Raw genomic sequence first — 18,852 nt, forward strand, 5'->3', positions numbered from 1 at the left:
GCCAGGGTTCATGCAGTTTAATCACAAGTTTTCGGCCATAATTGGGCCTTCTTCATCATGTTTCTGAAATACAAGAAAAACAAGTGATCATAACGTAAAAAACAAATTTGCGGAATATGTATAAACAGAAGAAGGTTACTACAACTTAAGTAAGGCTAATTTAAGTCGATCATGATTTGGCAGGAGCCTTAAGAAAATCTATAAACAGATGTCTTAAAGAATATATATGTATACTCTCTATCATCTGTGTAGGCAGATTATATATATATATATATATATATATATATATATATATATATATATATATATATATATATATATATATATATATGTACGATTATGGACCTATATTATACAAAAATAGGTTAATTTTAAGGATATTGGTTTTAAATATGTAAAGTTATATTAAAATCAGGGGAAGGCGGGGTAAGTTGAGCATAGGGGCAAGTTGAGCCACCACCCCCAGGCTAATAATGAATGAGTCAGAGATTGTGGTGGTGTATTGATGACCCATTGCATAACCCTTAACCCCACCACTTTGTTTTCAACTTTGAAACAAAAAGTACTTTTTTAGATGGAAAAATACAAATTTCAGCCAAAATAGTAAAAAAGTGTGTTAAATAGATAAGTGCTTTTTACCCACACACGTCTTAAAAAATATTATTGAAATAACAACAATATTGTTAGTCCAGGTATGGATTCTCATTCTTGTCATACTCTTTTACATGATGAATGCATAAGAAATGTGTTAATGTGAAAATATCGCAATTAGTTTGGACTGGGGTAATTCAAGCCAAATCAACATGGGGCAAGTTGAGACATGGTAATTCTCATGGTGATGTATTATAAAAAAAAAAAAAAAAAGCCATTGATATGCAGGCAGAAATGAGCAAATTCACATGACAGTTCTTTTACTTTTCGAAGATATTAGTATTTATAGAGAATTAGCAAGTGAAAAGACTTGAAATGAAAAATTGACATCCTGGTTCTTCCCGCATACATTTTGTACATATTTTTTGTGGCTCAACTTACCCCAGACGGTGGCACAACTTACCCCACAGATGGGGCAAGTTGAGCCATTTGACATCGTATTTTTCGAAGGTCACGATGACTTTCAGTGTGGGGGTAGAAAGTTGTATATTGGTGAAAAAGATTTCCCAAGAATCAAATTTAAAGGCAAGGTACTTATTTCTACAATATTACTAGTCATATCAATTCTAACATGCAAAATGCAAAAAGTGTCACAACTTACCCCGCCTTCCCCTACATATATATGACATAAGGAATATAAAAACTCTCCTCGGACCCACACAAAACTCATTCTGTTTTTCTTTACTTACTCAATATGAATTGTCATGGTCTTGGGTCGTTTTCACACTCGGTTGCGAATCCTCAAGGCTTCATCAATTAATCATTGTCATTTTTTAAAAACTTCTGATACATGCACCACATTGCTTTACTTTTACCATGTTTACGGGAACTATACGCCTTCTGTTTTCCTGACATTTGTATTATTCATAACGGAAGAAAATGACTGTTTATTTGAATACATAAAATAATTTTGAAATATCATCAGTGAACATGGTGAAGCAGCACTACATAGTACTGGAAAAAAAAGTTCTTCTAATGCTTAATTAAATTCACCTGTATGGATAATAACAAAATTTCGCGGTATTTTAGGCACTGTTTAAGTAAGGAGTATCAAAGCAGCGTGTGAACGGTCTGATGATTATAAAGACAAATCTTCATTATAATGATGATTCAAGATTCTCGTGGAAAAAGGCCAAAAATCACAATAATCAATATATACATGACATATTGGGTAAAAATGCTCCATAAGGGTATTTGTGTCGAACCAACATCGAGCAATTTTTAGGGCATTTCTATTTATCCAGTGTGATGAAAATTTTGCTCATTCTAAAGCAATTGTTGCTTTTTTTAACCTTTTGCTTCCTGCATCGGGTAAAATATTGCCCAAAATTGTTTGGACACCTCATAATTACCCTCATGCTGGTTAAAATTTTACCCAATATTTTTTTTTACAGTGTACTTGTATACGTTGTTTTAGCAAAAATTTAGTGCAGTATAAATGCTGTGGACATGATGGATCGTCATGCTTGTTATCATCATCATCATCATCATTATCATCATCATCTTCCTTACCATTTTCATCAGCCTAATCATCATCATCATCATCATCATCATTATCATTATCATCATCATCTTCCTTACCATTTTCAGCAGCCTAATCATCATCATAAACATCATCATCATCATCATTATCATCATCTTCACCATCATCTTCATCATCATCTTTAGCATCAAGTTTACCACCACAACAGGGAGAGAATGTGAATAGTTAACCAAACAAACACAAGGCTGAAATTCTCATCAAATATTGAAAAGGTATTTTTTTATTTCACTAGATAACTACTCAGGCCTTCATCTTGGTTGGTAATGAGGTAACTTGTGGCGTCATCCACTTACTAGTTTTATCTTTTCTGTGATATACATGTATCTTGATTTAGTATCGTACTATGATGTGAGACAGGGTTGGTTCATCCTTCATATGGGATTGATGCAACTAATTGTGATCCAATAAATATGAAATATTCCATATTCATACAATAAAATACAAAAGAAACATTGAGTGCGTGGCATATCGTCAACTCTCTCATTTGTATGTCACCCGTTTTGTGCGTGTTTAGTTAACAGAAGGAAATCAGTAATATCATAACTAATTTTCCGCATGTTTTACGTCCGATAAAAAAAAACACCCAATGTAATGCTTGTGGGAGTCTTGTCTGTGTATTCGAATCTACTCCTCGTTGGACTGGAATTGCATAATAATTATGGTGTGGTTTGTCGTGATATCAAGTTGGTTGTAATGAGATCATGATGATCATCATGATCATATGTATGTTTTACGAAAGTCCATCAATGAAGTGAATCTTTGACATTATTCTACACTCAAAGTCAAATATAATCTCAGATTATTGCTCTTTCCGAGCACTCATTTCCTCCGGATTAGACCGAGTACCAATACATTCTAAGTGTTAACGTGTTAGGTGAAAATTGAATAATCCAGGTTGATTTTAAACAAATCAGAGTGATTGCATTACCGATTTCTGTGGAAGTATTCATATTCTTTCTTTAATATAATAAATGTAACATGGTGACGATGGGGATAATCGTTGTTCATCCGGTGGATGAGATTCGTTATACATGTAAAGGCAAATTGGTCACTATGATCACGTTCGAGATTCTAGACTGACTTAGGAACGTTCTACGTTTATATCTGCTATCAAGATTTAATATAAATTTTATTGTTACCATTAGTATTACTATCATCATTATTATCATTATTATTGTTATTACTTTAAATGACTTAACAGCTCAAAGTAATATTCTGAGAGTGGGTAAAATTCTCAACCCAGGTTTGAATTATAACAATTCATTTATATGAATATACTTCTACAAAGTATTAGGTCTCATAGAATAATGTACTAGTAGAACTTTATCAATTTACATAAGCTACTTTATTTTAATATTTGCACATTATTATTACAAAAATGGTGCTCTTCTTCCTTCGTTTTTCCCTTTCTGTCTTTGGTCTTTGTCAGCTTTCGTGTTTGTCATGAAACTCGGTTGCATGCACTGTTTTTGTACATTCGATCATTTGTAATTCAGCAAGTAGGCTGCGAAAAGGATAATGTCAATAAATAACATAATGTCTTTTCATTTCGTTTATTTCCATTTCCAACTTCATATCCAACGTCGTATTATCTCAAGTTTTCCTAACCTGCCCAGAACATAGCAAACGTTTTTAGTAAGATCCATTTCCCAATAAGATCCTAATTTGAATTAGAACATTCTTTGTTCTTTGTTGAATTAGAACATTCTTTGATCCTAATTTGAATTAGAACATTCTTTGCGGCCGAAATAATTCCATCTTAATGTTTATGCAACCAATTTCCATGATATCACCACATTATCATTTTATTATAGTACAAACTTTTTTTGATATCGATATTGTTGCCTTTAAGATTAGCACCTGTCACATGCGTTCAATATATAATGACGTGGCCTTATATACATATACCTGTCATAAGGGTACATGGTCTATAAGCGACAACTGCCATATTAATCATAATAATGAATTAACTGCTCAAATATCCTAAAAGTGAGTCTTAGTCTACCCAGCATGCCCAGTGTTGATAGGTAGCCATTTTAACCCAATTCCACCCAAATAACAAGTAACTCTGAATTAACAAAGAAAACATGAAACAAATGTTTACGTTAATGATCCAGTTAAAGAAATAGTGTTAGAATGCAACACGGATGATATTCATAGGAGGCAGTAAGTCAACATTCACTCTTTATTTTGAATTATTTTTTTATCTTATATCCTTATCGAATCTTCAAGGAATGACTAATCTTGAAATACGTAGGCGTGGGAGAATGAACCAGAGACCAACGCGTAGTAATTCTACCTCTCCTCTCTGCAGGGAGCGATGTCTAGGGTTGAGTCAAGAGATCGTGAGGTTAATTGGGATGTAGTATTGCACGATAGATGTAGTTCCATCTTAATACAAACCACATCATAATCAAGTAGTTGCATCCTTTCAATTTATTTATTTTTTGTCATCGTCATAATGATTTTAATGATGTATTTTTTATCTTTATTTTTTATCTTTATTTTTTCATACATTTTCAAAGTAGGGTTGAATTTATTTTCACAAGACCAATCTTTCAAAATTACTTTTATGATTGCAACGATATCAGCTTGATTGAAATTTGCTCACTTTCATTATTTGTTGAATAGATCAAAAGTGATGGACTATACACTCAAAAAAAGTAGGACCGCGTTACATGAATGTGAACATTGATGCTGATAGAGACTTACTTATCTTATATTACAACGCCATTTTTTCTATTTTGCCTGTTATTAAAGGAGAAGTTCACCCTTACCAATAGTTTATATTTAAAAATAGCGAAAAAATAATAATAAAAATCCAACAACGAATACAAAATTTATTCGAATTTCAGTTATTTGATTTGTGAATTCATATGCCAGCAGTTTTCCTACATGTCGTATGGTAAAATATCAATGAATTGTCATTTTCTCAGAACATTGAAAATATTTCTACTGCAACTTCATTGTATCAATAGAAAAATCATTATCACACCCGCTCTAAACGAAAAAAAAGCAACAATGTCCTCACAAACCATTACAAATTAGAAATTTATGAATTTATATTACATAACCTGTGAGACATCTGCTCATTTATGACGTACAAGGTTCAAAAATTAAAATTCTAAAAACTTTTCAATCTTAATGGATTTTCCTCAAACGTTCACCAATACTTTGTTTATTTTTCTTTCTGCAATTTTTATAACAAACTTTTCTTCAGGGTGACCTTCTCCTTTAATACTCTCCAGTCATTTTCGCGAACCAAAGGGTACCACTTATTTTGACGAAATGTGAAATACATCATGCCTTAAACTAAGAACAAGACAACAAGTATAAATCATCTCTTCGGAATAAAGATTAAAAACTCTTCAACAATTGGACTAGTGGAATTTTAATATTCTGACGCCATCAATGACTCATTCGGGTCGAAACAGAAAAGGTCAAAAGTCAAAATAAACAACTGCCACTTTCCATTTTTATTTTACTTTCGTACATTTTCATCTCAGTGCCAAGTCTTGGGTATCAAAATAGTCTAGTTTTGTAGACATGTTAAATTGTCTGTTTAACAATGAACTGTATGATGTATAGAAACGGACTAATCAATTATGGCAAGTAAACTAGAAAGCTTCAATACTATTTTTAAAGCAAGATATTAGAGATGTCTTTATTTTAATTCGGTATTATAACTAGGCCCTATGCACTTTCAACCAAGACCTTGAGAAAAGCAAGCTGTTAACAGTTACAACTTTGATCCTGCTAATTTTGTTTACTTTGGTCATTTTAGAAATAGTGATAAAAGCATTGAAATAATACTCTGTTTAATGATCTCAATTATTGTGTGTATACAGTATATTTTAAGGTACCTGGCACATATACATGACTTTGTATACGTATTATTCTCTAAACATCATCCTTTCCTAAATCATTAATATTATTCCATTACTTCAAAATAATAACTGTACATACATGGCCTTGCCTACAAATTCACAAAATTCTCTTGTGACTGTTTACCCTCATCATGCAGGCTTTTTAACATATTACTGTAATTAATCATTATTAGTTTCTCTTCAAGTGAATGTATCATTTTTACAATTTTTCTGTTTTGTTCTTTCGTTGAATTATGTTTCTCATGCATTTTCACATTTGTTATCTCGTTTCCTACACAGAAGGTATCCTAGGTTATGTATTGTAAATATGCTGGCATCAAACTAATAAAGTATATTTGCTTGAAAGAAACCCCCAAAATCAGCTCAACGTATATATGGCAGATTATGTAGACACTGACTATACACAGCAAAAACTGTGGTGTTAACGGGTGTACATAGAGGACCACACCAGTTGTTTTACACCGGTGTTAAATTGGTGGTGTTAATTTTATACCCATAGCTGTTATTACAACACCTTTGGTTGTTGCATTTACACTCTTTGGTGTTATGTTCAATCTCTAGGGTGTAATTTTAACACCTCAGGGTGTGGTCCTCTATTAACACCAACTGGTGTCAGTTTTAACACCACAGTTTTTACAGTGTACCAAACAAAGTTTGTTTCAGCGACTAAGTAAGTTTTAATAGCTCTGATCACGTGACTTGACGTCAGCTGCCTGTTGATCGAGTACCCACCACTCAGCGAAGCGAGTAAACAGTCTTTTCGAAGTTGACATTAGGATCGGGTGCACAATCTCTGAGTAATCAATGGATTGACTTTCTAAGACAGACAGGTTGTGGTTTTACGGCTAACGTATATCACAAGAAGTCATCACAGCTTCACAGTGTCGGAATCGAAAAATATGATGATTGCAGATGAAACGTATGACAGCATTCGTTCTCTTCCCAATTATTATCAAACAACTGGCTCTGAATAACGTGGACAAACATAAACGTTTATAATTTTCGGAAGAAATATTTTCAATAGCTTTTTACGCTTTCGATGCTGACATTTGTTGGAGAACCAAGGTGTAGTTGAATCAAACATTTATCTTGGAATTTTTAGAGGGATTTATGAGAGGATTTTACGGTCTACTTGTATCATCAAAAGGATGAAAATGAAAACGTACATCGTCATATCAGTGATATTAATGGTTAACTTGACGATGACTTATGCTATAAATCTTCGCCAGGGTCCCCGGGCGGCCCTAATAAGACCAGGTGCTACAGTAACACTTGTTTGTGATGTTGATCAGAAGGCTGCCATCACAGTGTACTGGTATCGGGCTGAAACGAATGAATACCTTAGTCATGATCGTACTATATTCACTCGATTACCAGCTGATAGACGACGGAGGTATTCCATCATAGGCGATCGAACACAGGACGTATTCACGCTACAGATAACCAACGTGGTTCTCGCCGATGATGGCACTTACCAATGTGGTTATGCTGATGGTATAGGCAGGTTTAACGTTCTAGCATCGGCTAAAGTGACTATTCTCATCGCTCCGTCCGAAAATTCCCCTTTGTGCTATATAACCACCTTAAATGGCGAGTCAAACGTTAGAAGGGTAAGTTCCATAACGATATTCTTGTATTCTCTTTGTCAGTCAAAATGTCTCAAACCAGGCTTACTTTTTAGGTTACTAACTACGGGGGGGGGGGGGATATGTAGAAAAAGTGGAAGAAATAAAGATAAACGTAATGGGTGAATAAAATATTATTGTATTTATTATATTGATGTTATATTATATTATATTAGTTATATTATATATATACAGTGCGTCCCAGAATAAACGAAACCGAGATTTAGCGATCATTTATCATAACTTAATCATAAATAGAATAGATAAATGACCTACCAATTTAAAGCTTAGAATCTCCTCTTTCATCTGATATTACTTAGGTTATTTCTTATTCACGCATGAGTGAGCAAAAACAATTTGAAGAAAGGATACCAAAAACTAATTTGGCGATGGGTATCTGGGTTTCAAAAAGAAACCACATTTCTGAAAAGTTCAATACCTGCTCTTTAATTTGGTACCTCAATTACAGAAAATGGTCAAGAAATAAAAAAGTTCTGGTCATTTGAAATAAGGCTTGTATTTCCATAATTTCATGAGATAATCGTGTTTTCACTGGTTTCCCACAGAAGCTTTCGCATGGTGAACAAAAGATTTAATGCATGGCTGATCGTCAACAAAACGGAGTGTTGAGTGAGTTTGAAAGCCAGCCTGGAGAACCTCTTCATTTTATGAAATTATTGAAATTCAAGCCTTATTTCAAATGACCAGAACTTTGTTATTTCTAGACCATTTTCTGTAATTTAGGTATCAAATTAAAGAGGAGATATTGAACTTTTCAAAAATGTGGTTTTCTTTTTGAAACCCAGATACCCCCCGCCAAATGAGTTTTTTATATCCTTTCTTCAAATTGTATTTGCTCACTCATGCGTGAATGAGAAATAATGTAAGTAATATCAGATGAAAGAGGAGATTCTAAGCTTTAAATTGATAGGTCATTTGTCTATTTTATTTATGATTAAGTAATGATAAATGATCGCTAAATCTCGGTTTCGTTTTTTCTGGGACGCACTGTATAATATTATATTACATTAAAAAAATTGTCACACCTTTTTTAAACATTACTTGCTAGGGTCTATTATGTGTTCCTCATTCCTGCTGTTCGCATTGTCTGTTTATATAAACATGTTGTACTAAAACATCCCGTTTTCAAGTCAATATACACCAAATATGTTTTCTCGCACTTCGAGTTATTATTGTTTTATGTAGTGACATATGCTTCATTTTCATGACTACTTAAGGTGATTGCCCCAGGCCTTTTAAGGTCTGAATATAAAACAATCCCAGTCCGTGCTTATTTTTGCATCGGTGGCGAGATATGTCTGATCTTTATGAAATCCTGAAACAGCCCTTAAAATGTCCCCTTTTCTGGTCTGAATATAAAAAATAATTAGATCGCGCTTCGCGCTCACATTATACGTATGGTCTTGGGTAATTCCCAAAAACAAGCTTTAAAATGCCCGTCTTCAGGTCTGAATATTCAAAATATTCAGCTCGCAATCTTTGATTAGTGAGATACGTAGGCCTATCGTCTTGATCGTGTTCATCATTACAATGACTACGAAATGTGCTCATGTGTTTAGGGGTACTCTAACAATATCAGCAAGTGCTTGCGCGCTCACATTAGATGAATATGCTCTTCATGATTCCTTTAAAAAGTCCTTAAAAATTCCCTTTTTTAGGTCATGAGTATAATTCAAGAATTTCAGCTCGCGCTTCCTGCTTGCATTGATTGTTAAGGGAGACAGTTACGTGTTGTGATTACACAAATTTGCTCATAATGCCAGTTTTTCATGTTCTTAGGTCTGAATGTCAAAATCTCCAGCTTGCGCTTCGCCCTCGCATTATTTGATCAGTAAGATATTACATCCCTTGAATGGCACCGTCCTTAAAGTATATCTGATAATTTAGCGCGCTTTGCGCGCCCATGCACACAGTGACTCATTTTCTTTTGCTGGTGCCCCCCTGCCGTGACCCACGGTACGCCACTGGTTACCTAGCCTATAATCTAGGCGGAGTCTATTGTCTTTGCTGTTATCTGTCGGATGGTGAAGTTTAAGGTCGTTCCCCGACTAGACGTAAGAAATCATACTCCTTTGGTGTCGACTTTTTGGCAGGGACTTTCTTGTTTGGTGCCTTCTCTTTCTTCTCAGTAGTCTTAGTCTTCTTTACTGACTTCTTCACTTTCTTTAGTTCTGCCTTTGCCATTTGTGCGGCGGCAACCTTCTGCTTCTGGTGAATACATGGCTGTAAAAAACCCCCTCAATTTCATATAAACACATACCCTAAAGCACACACACCAATTCAATTGCATGAAAATTAGACAAGGTACGTTAGTATGTACGTTTGAATGACTTCACTCTCTACTAGTTAAATCTTTGGATTAACGACAATTATTTCGTTTCCGGATTACCAGAGTCTTCGAACCTTTGAAATCTGTTTTGGTCATCAATATAATGAGCAAAGTTTATAAAAATCCATGATTTTAGGGCATTAAGGAGCGTTTCCTTCTCCCTTTTAAGAAACCTCGGAGTCCGCTTGCATTTTTTTCTTTCGTATTTAGTAAATCTTGGCTCTGTAAATTTAATATTCAAACATCTTATAATCAATCATAGGAACTTAACTTCCCTCAAAACACACATATACTAATATATTTTACAGTCATGTATACTGCGTTTGATAACCGATTCTCTCTTTTTTGTTGCTACACAGTCACCTTCAAACGTGTTTCATCATAATTAAATTGGTATGACATTTCACACTCAGTGACGATTGAGTAGCAAAAGGCTACAATTATTAATGCAGAGTCATAATTCAATTATCATAATTAAGAATGTAGTCTGGCACATAATTATTAGCAAGTACATTTTGATGATAGACTATCCTGATTTCTGATTTTGTTTAGTTTGTTCGACTATAATCTCGCCTAATGCAGAGCTTGTGATTATGCGTAAACTAGGAAATTACCAATCGTTATCCTTTTGTATCTATGAACATGATGAATTTATCAATCGATATTAGCACAATATCAGGAGTACAAATATAATTTTATGTTATTTTGATTATAGTGAGTTGTTGGATTATACAGTTCCGAGTAATCATCGAAATCCAAGTGTGATAAAGAAGATGTCACTTATCCTGACGTCAGATGGGTATTGTAGTCGTAGCGGGGGGGGGGGGGGGTTCTCGGAGTATTTTTCCAAGTGGTTGATAAAACCAGCTCCATTATAATAGATAGTCATACTTCATCTACGTGACACCATTATCCTTCGTGGCATGCATACAGAGACCTTTTTTGTGTATCTGATCTGTGATAAAAAAAACCCTATTTACCTCAGTCTGATTTCCATCAATTTAGTTCATTCAATTTTGTGCTTTATCAGCATAAAAGACCAAAGTTTTTCTTTTTCTTTTTAATACAGGAATTTTTATTAATGGAACCATATCAATATACTCTATTTTATACTTCTATTTCGTTTACAATTAACACCCATCTTGCAATCACCGATATTGTTTTTGTATATGAGGCTCATTCGCTAATTTATATCTGATCTATATTACTTTCTACAATTTTTTAATGGAAATGAAAGAATTGAATTAAATTAAGCTAAGTTATAAATATATTACCATCTCTTTCTGATAGCGATGACCTCCTTGTTATTCTGAAATACATCACGGACGGTTCACCTGTTATAATCACTATGACAGCTGATATTTGGAAGTGTCTTGTCATAATTGTTTTGGCACATTATCTAATGTAAAAGATGAAACATGTTTTACTTAATTCAGTTCAGTTAATTCAGTTTAGTTCATTTATTTTCCATTAAAAATTCAATTGAAATAAATACATACAAAGTTCACAACTAAAAATCGGAAGGACCCCAAGAAAAGCATAGCTTGCGAGGATGGGGCCCTGTACAATCATTAACAAAACAAAACAGATCTTACATTGTTAAAACGTAAAGCAGATAAACAAAAAAAAAACTGTCTCATACACACACACAATCACACCAACACACACCCATATGCAGAACATTGAGAAGTTAACAAAGAGTAAGAAAGAGAAGGAAGCGATAGAAAAGGAAAAGGAGAGATAGGGAGAAAGAAAGAAAGAAAGAGGGAAGATAGAGTTCGAGAGGGAGAAAGAATACCCTCTACTCAGAGCACATCAAACGTTTAAACAATAATTGTTTACATAAGTATTTGAATCTCGTTAAAGTTGAAGAATTTTTCACAACATAAGGTAACAAATTCCAATCATGAACACCCTGAAATTGTATGTTGGGTTAATGAGGTACGTGCAAAAGGAATAAGAAATTTTGATTTGTTTCTGGTAGCATAAGAATGATAAAAAGAATTTGTTTTAAACATATCATTGAATATTGATGGAAGCTCTTTTTTATGAAAATTGAACATAAATATTAAATTGTTTACTGTTACAAGATCAAAAACAGGCAAACATTTTAGGTCACAAAACAGAGGAGTACTTGGTGTCATGTAGTTAGAATGAGTAATTATACGGATAGCACGTTTTTGAAGAATATGAATTTTGTATAGGTGTGTCTTGTAAGAGTTGCCCCATATCATATTACAATAATTGATATGTGGTAATATAATACTGTTATAAATAGTTAATAAAATATTTTTTGGCAGTGTGTTTCTAAAGTGTGATATAATACCAACTCCCCTTGAGATTTTAGAACAAACATGAGAAATGTGGTGAGACCAATCAAGCGATTCATGAAGTTTGATGCCTAAAAATTCTACAATATTAAATTTCTTAAGAATATCATCATTTTTAATATACACAGGGGAAACCTGACAAGAAACTTTTTTCTGTTTGGAATGAAATATTATGTAATGTGTTTTATCAGCATTTAAAAAGAGTTTGTTACAAATATACCATTCACTTAGTTTCTCTAATTCAATATTTATATTACAAATTAAAATATTTATATCTTTGTGAGATGAAATGACAGCAGTATCATCAGCAAATAATGAAAATTTGAGAATATCTGAAGTATGTGTAATATCATTTATATACAACAAAAATAACAGTGGCCCAAGCACAGATCCTTGTGGAACACCAGTATTTATATATGAAAAATCGGATGCTACACCATCGACCATCACATACTGTTTCCTTTCAAATAAATAACTTCTAAACCATTCAAGAGATACACCTCTTATACCATAATAATACAATTTTTCAAGCAGTATGTGATGGTCGATGGTGTCAAATGCTTTGGAAAGATCCATAAAAACCCCACAGCAAAATTTACCTTCATCAAATTTACGTAATATATAATCTGTAATATTTAATATGCTTAAAGAAGTAGAATGTTTTTTCCGGAAGCCAAATTGTTCTGAAACTAGAAGATTATTTTTGGATAAAAATTTATAAATTCTTTTATACATTATTTTTTCCAGTAATTTTGAAAAAGTAGATAAAAGTGCAATGGGCCTGTAATTTTCTATACAGTTTACTGGACCTTTCTTATATAAAGGAATAACTTTGGCAGTTTTAAGTTTATTTGGGAATACTCCTGATACAAGAGATTTATTATAAATACAACACAAAGGTTCAACAAAAAAATGTATACATTTTTTCAGAACAGAAGTTAATACATCATCTGGGCCTGTTGCTTTAGATGATTTGAGTTCATGGCAAAGATTAATAATTTCATAAGGAGAGGTTGGATTCAGAAACAAAGAGGACATGGAGGGTGTAGTCAAAAAGTCTTTGAATGACTTAGTTGAATTAGGAATTGATGCTGAAATATTTTTAGCCATATTGATAAAAAGAGAGTTGAAAGCTTGTGCTTTATCTTTAGATGAATGGAACGATGAATTTCCATAAAACATTTTTTGTGGTAGCGAATTTTGTTTATTTTTTCCAAGTAAATTATTAATTTCTCGCCACGTTTTAACCATGTCCCCCTTGACTGATAAGAATATCATAGAATAATATTTTGCCTTTGAAGCTCTAATTATGGAAGTTAATCTATTCTTATAATCATAATATTTCCTTTTTTTCCTTGTATTCAATGTATTCATCGTACCTTTATACATTCTTTGTTTATGTTTTATTGACCTCAATATACCATTTGTAATCCAAGGTTTCTTGAAATGTGTTTTACTACTGCGTGGTTTTGCAGTACAAACAGGGAAACATTCATCATATAACATACAGAATTTGGAAATGAAAAAAGTTGTAACATATATTCACATCATCGTTACTATAAACTGTCTGCCAATCAACTGTACGAAGTTTCTCCTTAAACATTGCTATTCCTCTTTCATTTACTAATTTATTTTTATGATTCTTATTATCAATCGGTAAGACAAAATTTTCTCTATCTTTACTTACACAGAATATTGGAAAATGATCGGAGAGATCTGAATAAATGAGTCCTTGGTATTTATTTTTTTCAATTGAATTGGTAAAGATGTTGTCTATTAAAGAAGCTTTAGAAGACGAAATACGTGTGGGTTTAGTAATCAAGGGATACATATTAAAAGAAAACATTAAATCTAGAAAATCTGTTGTTTTGGAATGTGTATCATAATTCAGTAAGTCAATGTTGAAGTCTCCCATTATATAAACATCTCTCCGCTCACTTTCCAATTGTACCAAAATTTCATTCATTTTATCATGGAAACAATTAATATCAGTATTTGGAGGTCTATATACACAGCCAACAATAATCGGCTTTGTTTTTCCTTGTATTTCAATAAAAACAGTTTCATATTCTGGTGCATTAAAAGAAATGTCAGACCGAAATTGTATATTCAAGTCTTTTTTAACATAAAGTGCAACTCCACCACCTTTTCGAGTGGCTCTACTTGATTGTACAAGATTATAATTGTCCATCTTAAATAATGACAACTCTGTGTTTTTACTGAACCATGTTTCAGATATACCAATTAATACTGAAATCATAAGAGAGTGAATGTAAAAGTATTTGAAATTCACTGAAGTTCTTCTTCAAGCTCCTAGCATTCAAATGAAGCATTGAGAATTTTGAAATATCAAATGAAAAGTTGCTACAAAAATCATCAGCAAATAAATATTTGCAAGAATTTGCAATGTTGAGCGAATTTGTATCAAAAAGTGACTTTTCATTCTCAGATATTGTCATGAAGTCTGTTGCAAATGGATTGAACTTCAAAACTTGAAGTTTATCAATGTCAATATGTGAATTCAAATGAAAGAAGGTATAGACAGACATATAAAATTCATAATCATCGACAATATAATTAAATGGAAATATAATAGAGTTACAATCAATACAAAATGAAGACTGAGTAGAAGGAGAGGTGAAAGAAGTTCTGCAATTTGCACAAATACATAACCTAGACATTTCACTACACACACACACACACAGAATCACACACAAAAGATAAAATGATCAAATTGTACACATCAAACGTATATTATAAAGAAGCTATCTGATGAAAACATGAAGTAGCCATAAGTAACATACTAAAGAGTCAAGTTCATGCATCAGCAACATGATCAATGTCTAAAGATATAAGTCTATTTACAAGAATTCTATCAGCATCATGAACATGTCTTCTGATATAAGTCTATGTACAGGAGTTCCATCAGCATCCTTATCATGTCTGATATAATTAGTCTACTTACAGGAGTTGTAAATCATCTTCATTTCGTATCAGTTTTCGCACAGATTTTCCTCCACTTGTTATTGACACGAAAATGCGACCATCTGATGACCAAGCTGTGGTGACATTCTTGTGAGCCCGAGACTTCGCTAAAAGTGATTGCTTTTTAACGGTCAGGTCTTCAACGATCAGGATTCCTGTTCCTTTCAATTTCCTTCTGTTCAACAAAATTTCTCTTCTCTTTTGGTAGGATTGCATTTTGACTATAATAGATCTTGGTCTGGCAGTGGTGGTTGTAGTTCTTGCTGACCCGGTGCGATGTAGTCGATCAATGTCACGTGATTCATCCAGGGAAACTCCCAGCTTTGTTGTTATGATTTCTTTTACAACTGCTTCTGTGTTTTCCCCTTGTTTCTCTTCAACTCCAAGGATTCGGATGGATGAGCGCCTAGAATATTGCTCCAAAGAATCAAGGGCGACATTCAGTGATGAGATTTCTTTGGACTGATCAGCTACAGCTTTATTCAACATGCTAATTTCATTGTCCTTCGCCGAAATACTCTGTTGGAGATCAAACATCTGCCCTTGAAGAAATTCTATCTTTGTTAGAAGATCACCAATCTTCTTTTCCACTGCAGAGCTAACAATAGAATCAAGTAGATTAACAAACTCTGTATTCTTGAGTAGCTCCGTGACAACTTGAGCAGTAACAGCAGCAGTCTGTCTTGTATTCACAGTTGGAGAAGAAGAATTTGACTTAGATATTATTGTGCACTGAAGTGACTGAACCAAACAATGAGTCAATAAAGTGGTTACAAGTTTGGGCAGCAAGAAACACCACACCAGAAGTAATATATGGGACACTAGAGATTCATAACACAAATCCAATCACTCACTTTCTGAAGATATAGTAGTCCTGGCTACTCCAATTTGGTATATTTCCAGATAAAGTTACATATTCCAAAATAATCCACTATATCCAAGGCTTTGACTGATACTATTATATCACGATTGCTGAATTAAACTTTGATTTGTTGATCCTTTCAGTAGCTCCCAATGCTTTAGACATATTGGAGTGATCAGATTGTTAATCTTTGTCTCTGAACCTCACAATTGAAGGTTTGCCACCCTTTTGCTTTATGCATGAATTAATGAAATAACAATAATAATGATAATAATAGTTTATCGTGTGTATTATGATAAATTGAAGAAGACAAAGGAGAAAGAGAATTAAGAAGATGAAGAAGAATGGAGAAAAGAAAATAAGGAAGAAGATCATGACAAACTAGAGCAAGGAAAGTGAAACAAAACAGAATTATAAGAATAAAAAATAAGTAGATAAACAAAGATAAAAAAAAAATGAACATTGCTCTTGTGACAGCAAGAAAGCAATTATTTTTTATGGACTTATGCTGATTGCTATATTATTCAAATTTAAGAAAAAAAGTCATATTGGCAAGAAAATAGAAGTAATAGTAAATGCCCCTCTAATAAATTATTTCTTCTTTACTGGATGGATAGCTTTAGACTGTAATGTTATCAGTACGTATGTATCATTTCTTTTGAAAGGATTTTTGTTTTTTTACATTTAAATGATGACCGCAGACCCCATCACTGTAGTTTGGGCACTTTGGGTCTGGAAGGAACTATCACTCCGATTAAACGGTCGTTTCCTTATTAATATATCGACAACATGAATCTTGATTGTGTATTCATTGACAGATATGTTTTCACAAGATTTATTCATCATATTTCACTATGATCAGTGGCGTACCTTGGGTCAAGGAATAGGAGGAAGGGGGCACCAGCACAAAATTTGAGTCACTTAGTCGGCGCGCGAAGCGCGCTCAATTGCCAGGTATACTGAACTAAATGTAATAGAGACATACTGTACCATTAATAAATGCGAGCGCGAAGGGCGTGCTGAAAAGTTTTAATATTCAGACCTAAAAAAAAGCAAAAAAAAAGCAACTATGATACGTACCTGCCTCACTGCACTCGACAAAAATATTGGTTTAAATAATTATGTGTCCAACAACATTTGACATTTCTTTCGCGCATTTTTATATTTGCAGTGTGATGAAAATTGTGCTCATTGTAAAGTAATTGCTGATTATTTTTTAATATTACTGGACAATATGACTCCCGCATTGGGTAAAATACTGCCCAAAATAGGTTAGACATAATTACCCTCGTGGTGGTAAACATTTTACCCAATATTTTTTTACAGTGTAAGCATACAATACGAGCGCGAGCTGAAATTTGTATTGACCCAAACTAAGGACATTTTAAGGATAAATATTTTAAAGGAATTTATGAAGAACACCATAGTTATATTATGCGAGCGCCAAGCACGTGCTGAATTTGTTGGAATTACACCTTAACACATGCACGAACACGAAGCGCTTTTTGTAGTGTTTGTAATTTAACACATTTCACTAATCGAAGATTACGAGCATGATGAGCAAGCTGAAATGCTTACCTCGTTAACTTCGGATTGAAAGTAGCGAGCGAAATATGACATTTATTCATCTGCTAAAATGACTTGTATAGGTAGTAATATTATAAAGTAATATGATATTTTATATGCAATATTGAAAAAATTGTTGCTATTTGATTGGTCGAGATCCCTTCACGTGACTAATCATAATTTCACCAGAAAAATGAAATTCATCGGAGATCAAAATAGTTTTTGACGTCAAAGTAGACCCCCCCCCCTTCAGTATTTTGCGTCCGATTGAGAATCATGCAATCACTCGCGGGCGCGCAGCGCACAACGGACTGCCTCAAGTACGTCTTGCTATGGCGCAGACGCTTATCAGGCATATCAGGTGTCCGCTGAGCGCAGTGCATGCAATCAACAGTCCTTTAAAAATGCAATGCTAGCTGAATCACAAAAGACAACTAAATGTCAATATGAAATCGAGTTTTTCTTGTTTATAATGGATCTCTTTGCTAGAAATAATATTAATGATGGCCATCATTCGATCATCGAATGATTCGGGCTGCTTGATTTTAATTCAAAAGTATTGCCGCCGCGCAACACCAAACCACCGTGAGCGATGCATGCTTGCATGGATATGGTAGCCGCCCGCAGTCTATTCAGGAACCGGCTAGCCGATGATAAACCAATTTTGCTTAAATTAGAGCTAAACCGATCAAGATTTTATCCAGACCATGGAAATGGGCCAATCAGGACCAACATTTTTTCGGTCAAACTTTAATATGGAAGGGATATAAAACAAATATACCGGGCGTTTCTTTCGAAAATTTAGTGGAAATGTTCTTTCCTCGGTTGGTCCAGCAATGTTACTATTTTCCCTCGGGGCTCGTGCCCCTCGGGAAAAGTAGTATTTGCCGAACCATCCTCGGATAAAATTATTTCCACTTTACTTTCTCACACCCGGTACATTTGTATAATATATTACAATATGTATGTCTGGACGATCAATTTTAGAAAGTCATTTGGGAACAAATTCAAGCAAAGTTTCATAAATTTTTAATACAACGAAACGTCATAATA

The 18,852-nt window shown here is 33.6% G+C and overlaps 1 protein-coding gene across 1 annotated transcript in view; it reads left to right on the plus strand.

The window, feature by feature from the left end:
- Positions 1-7,283: 7,283 nt before the first annotated feature.
- Positions 7,284-18,852, plus strand: part of LOC121415491 — a 51,119-nt gene continuing 39,550 nt past the window's right edge. Inside the window, exon 1 of the mRNA XM_041608690.1 lies at positions 7,284-7,691. Within this exon, the coding sequence (XP_041464624.1) occupies positions 7,284-7,691 (408 nt within the window). The remainder of the gene's footprint in view (positions 7,692-18,852) is intronic.

This window comes from Lytechinus variegatus, chromosome 5, assembly GCF_018143015.1.
Source record: "Lytechinus variegatus isolate NC3 chromosome 5, Lvar_3.0, whole genome shotgun sequence".
Classification (NCBI taxonomy): domain Eukaryota; kingdom Metazoa; phylum Echinodermata; class Echinoidea; order Temnopleuroida; family Toxopneustidae; genus Lytechinus; species Lytechinus variegatus.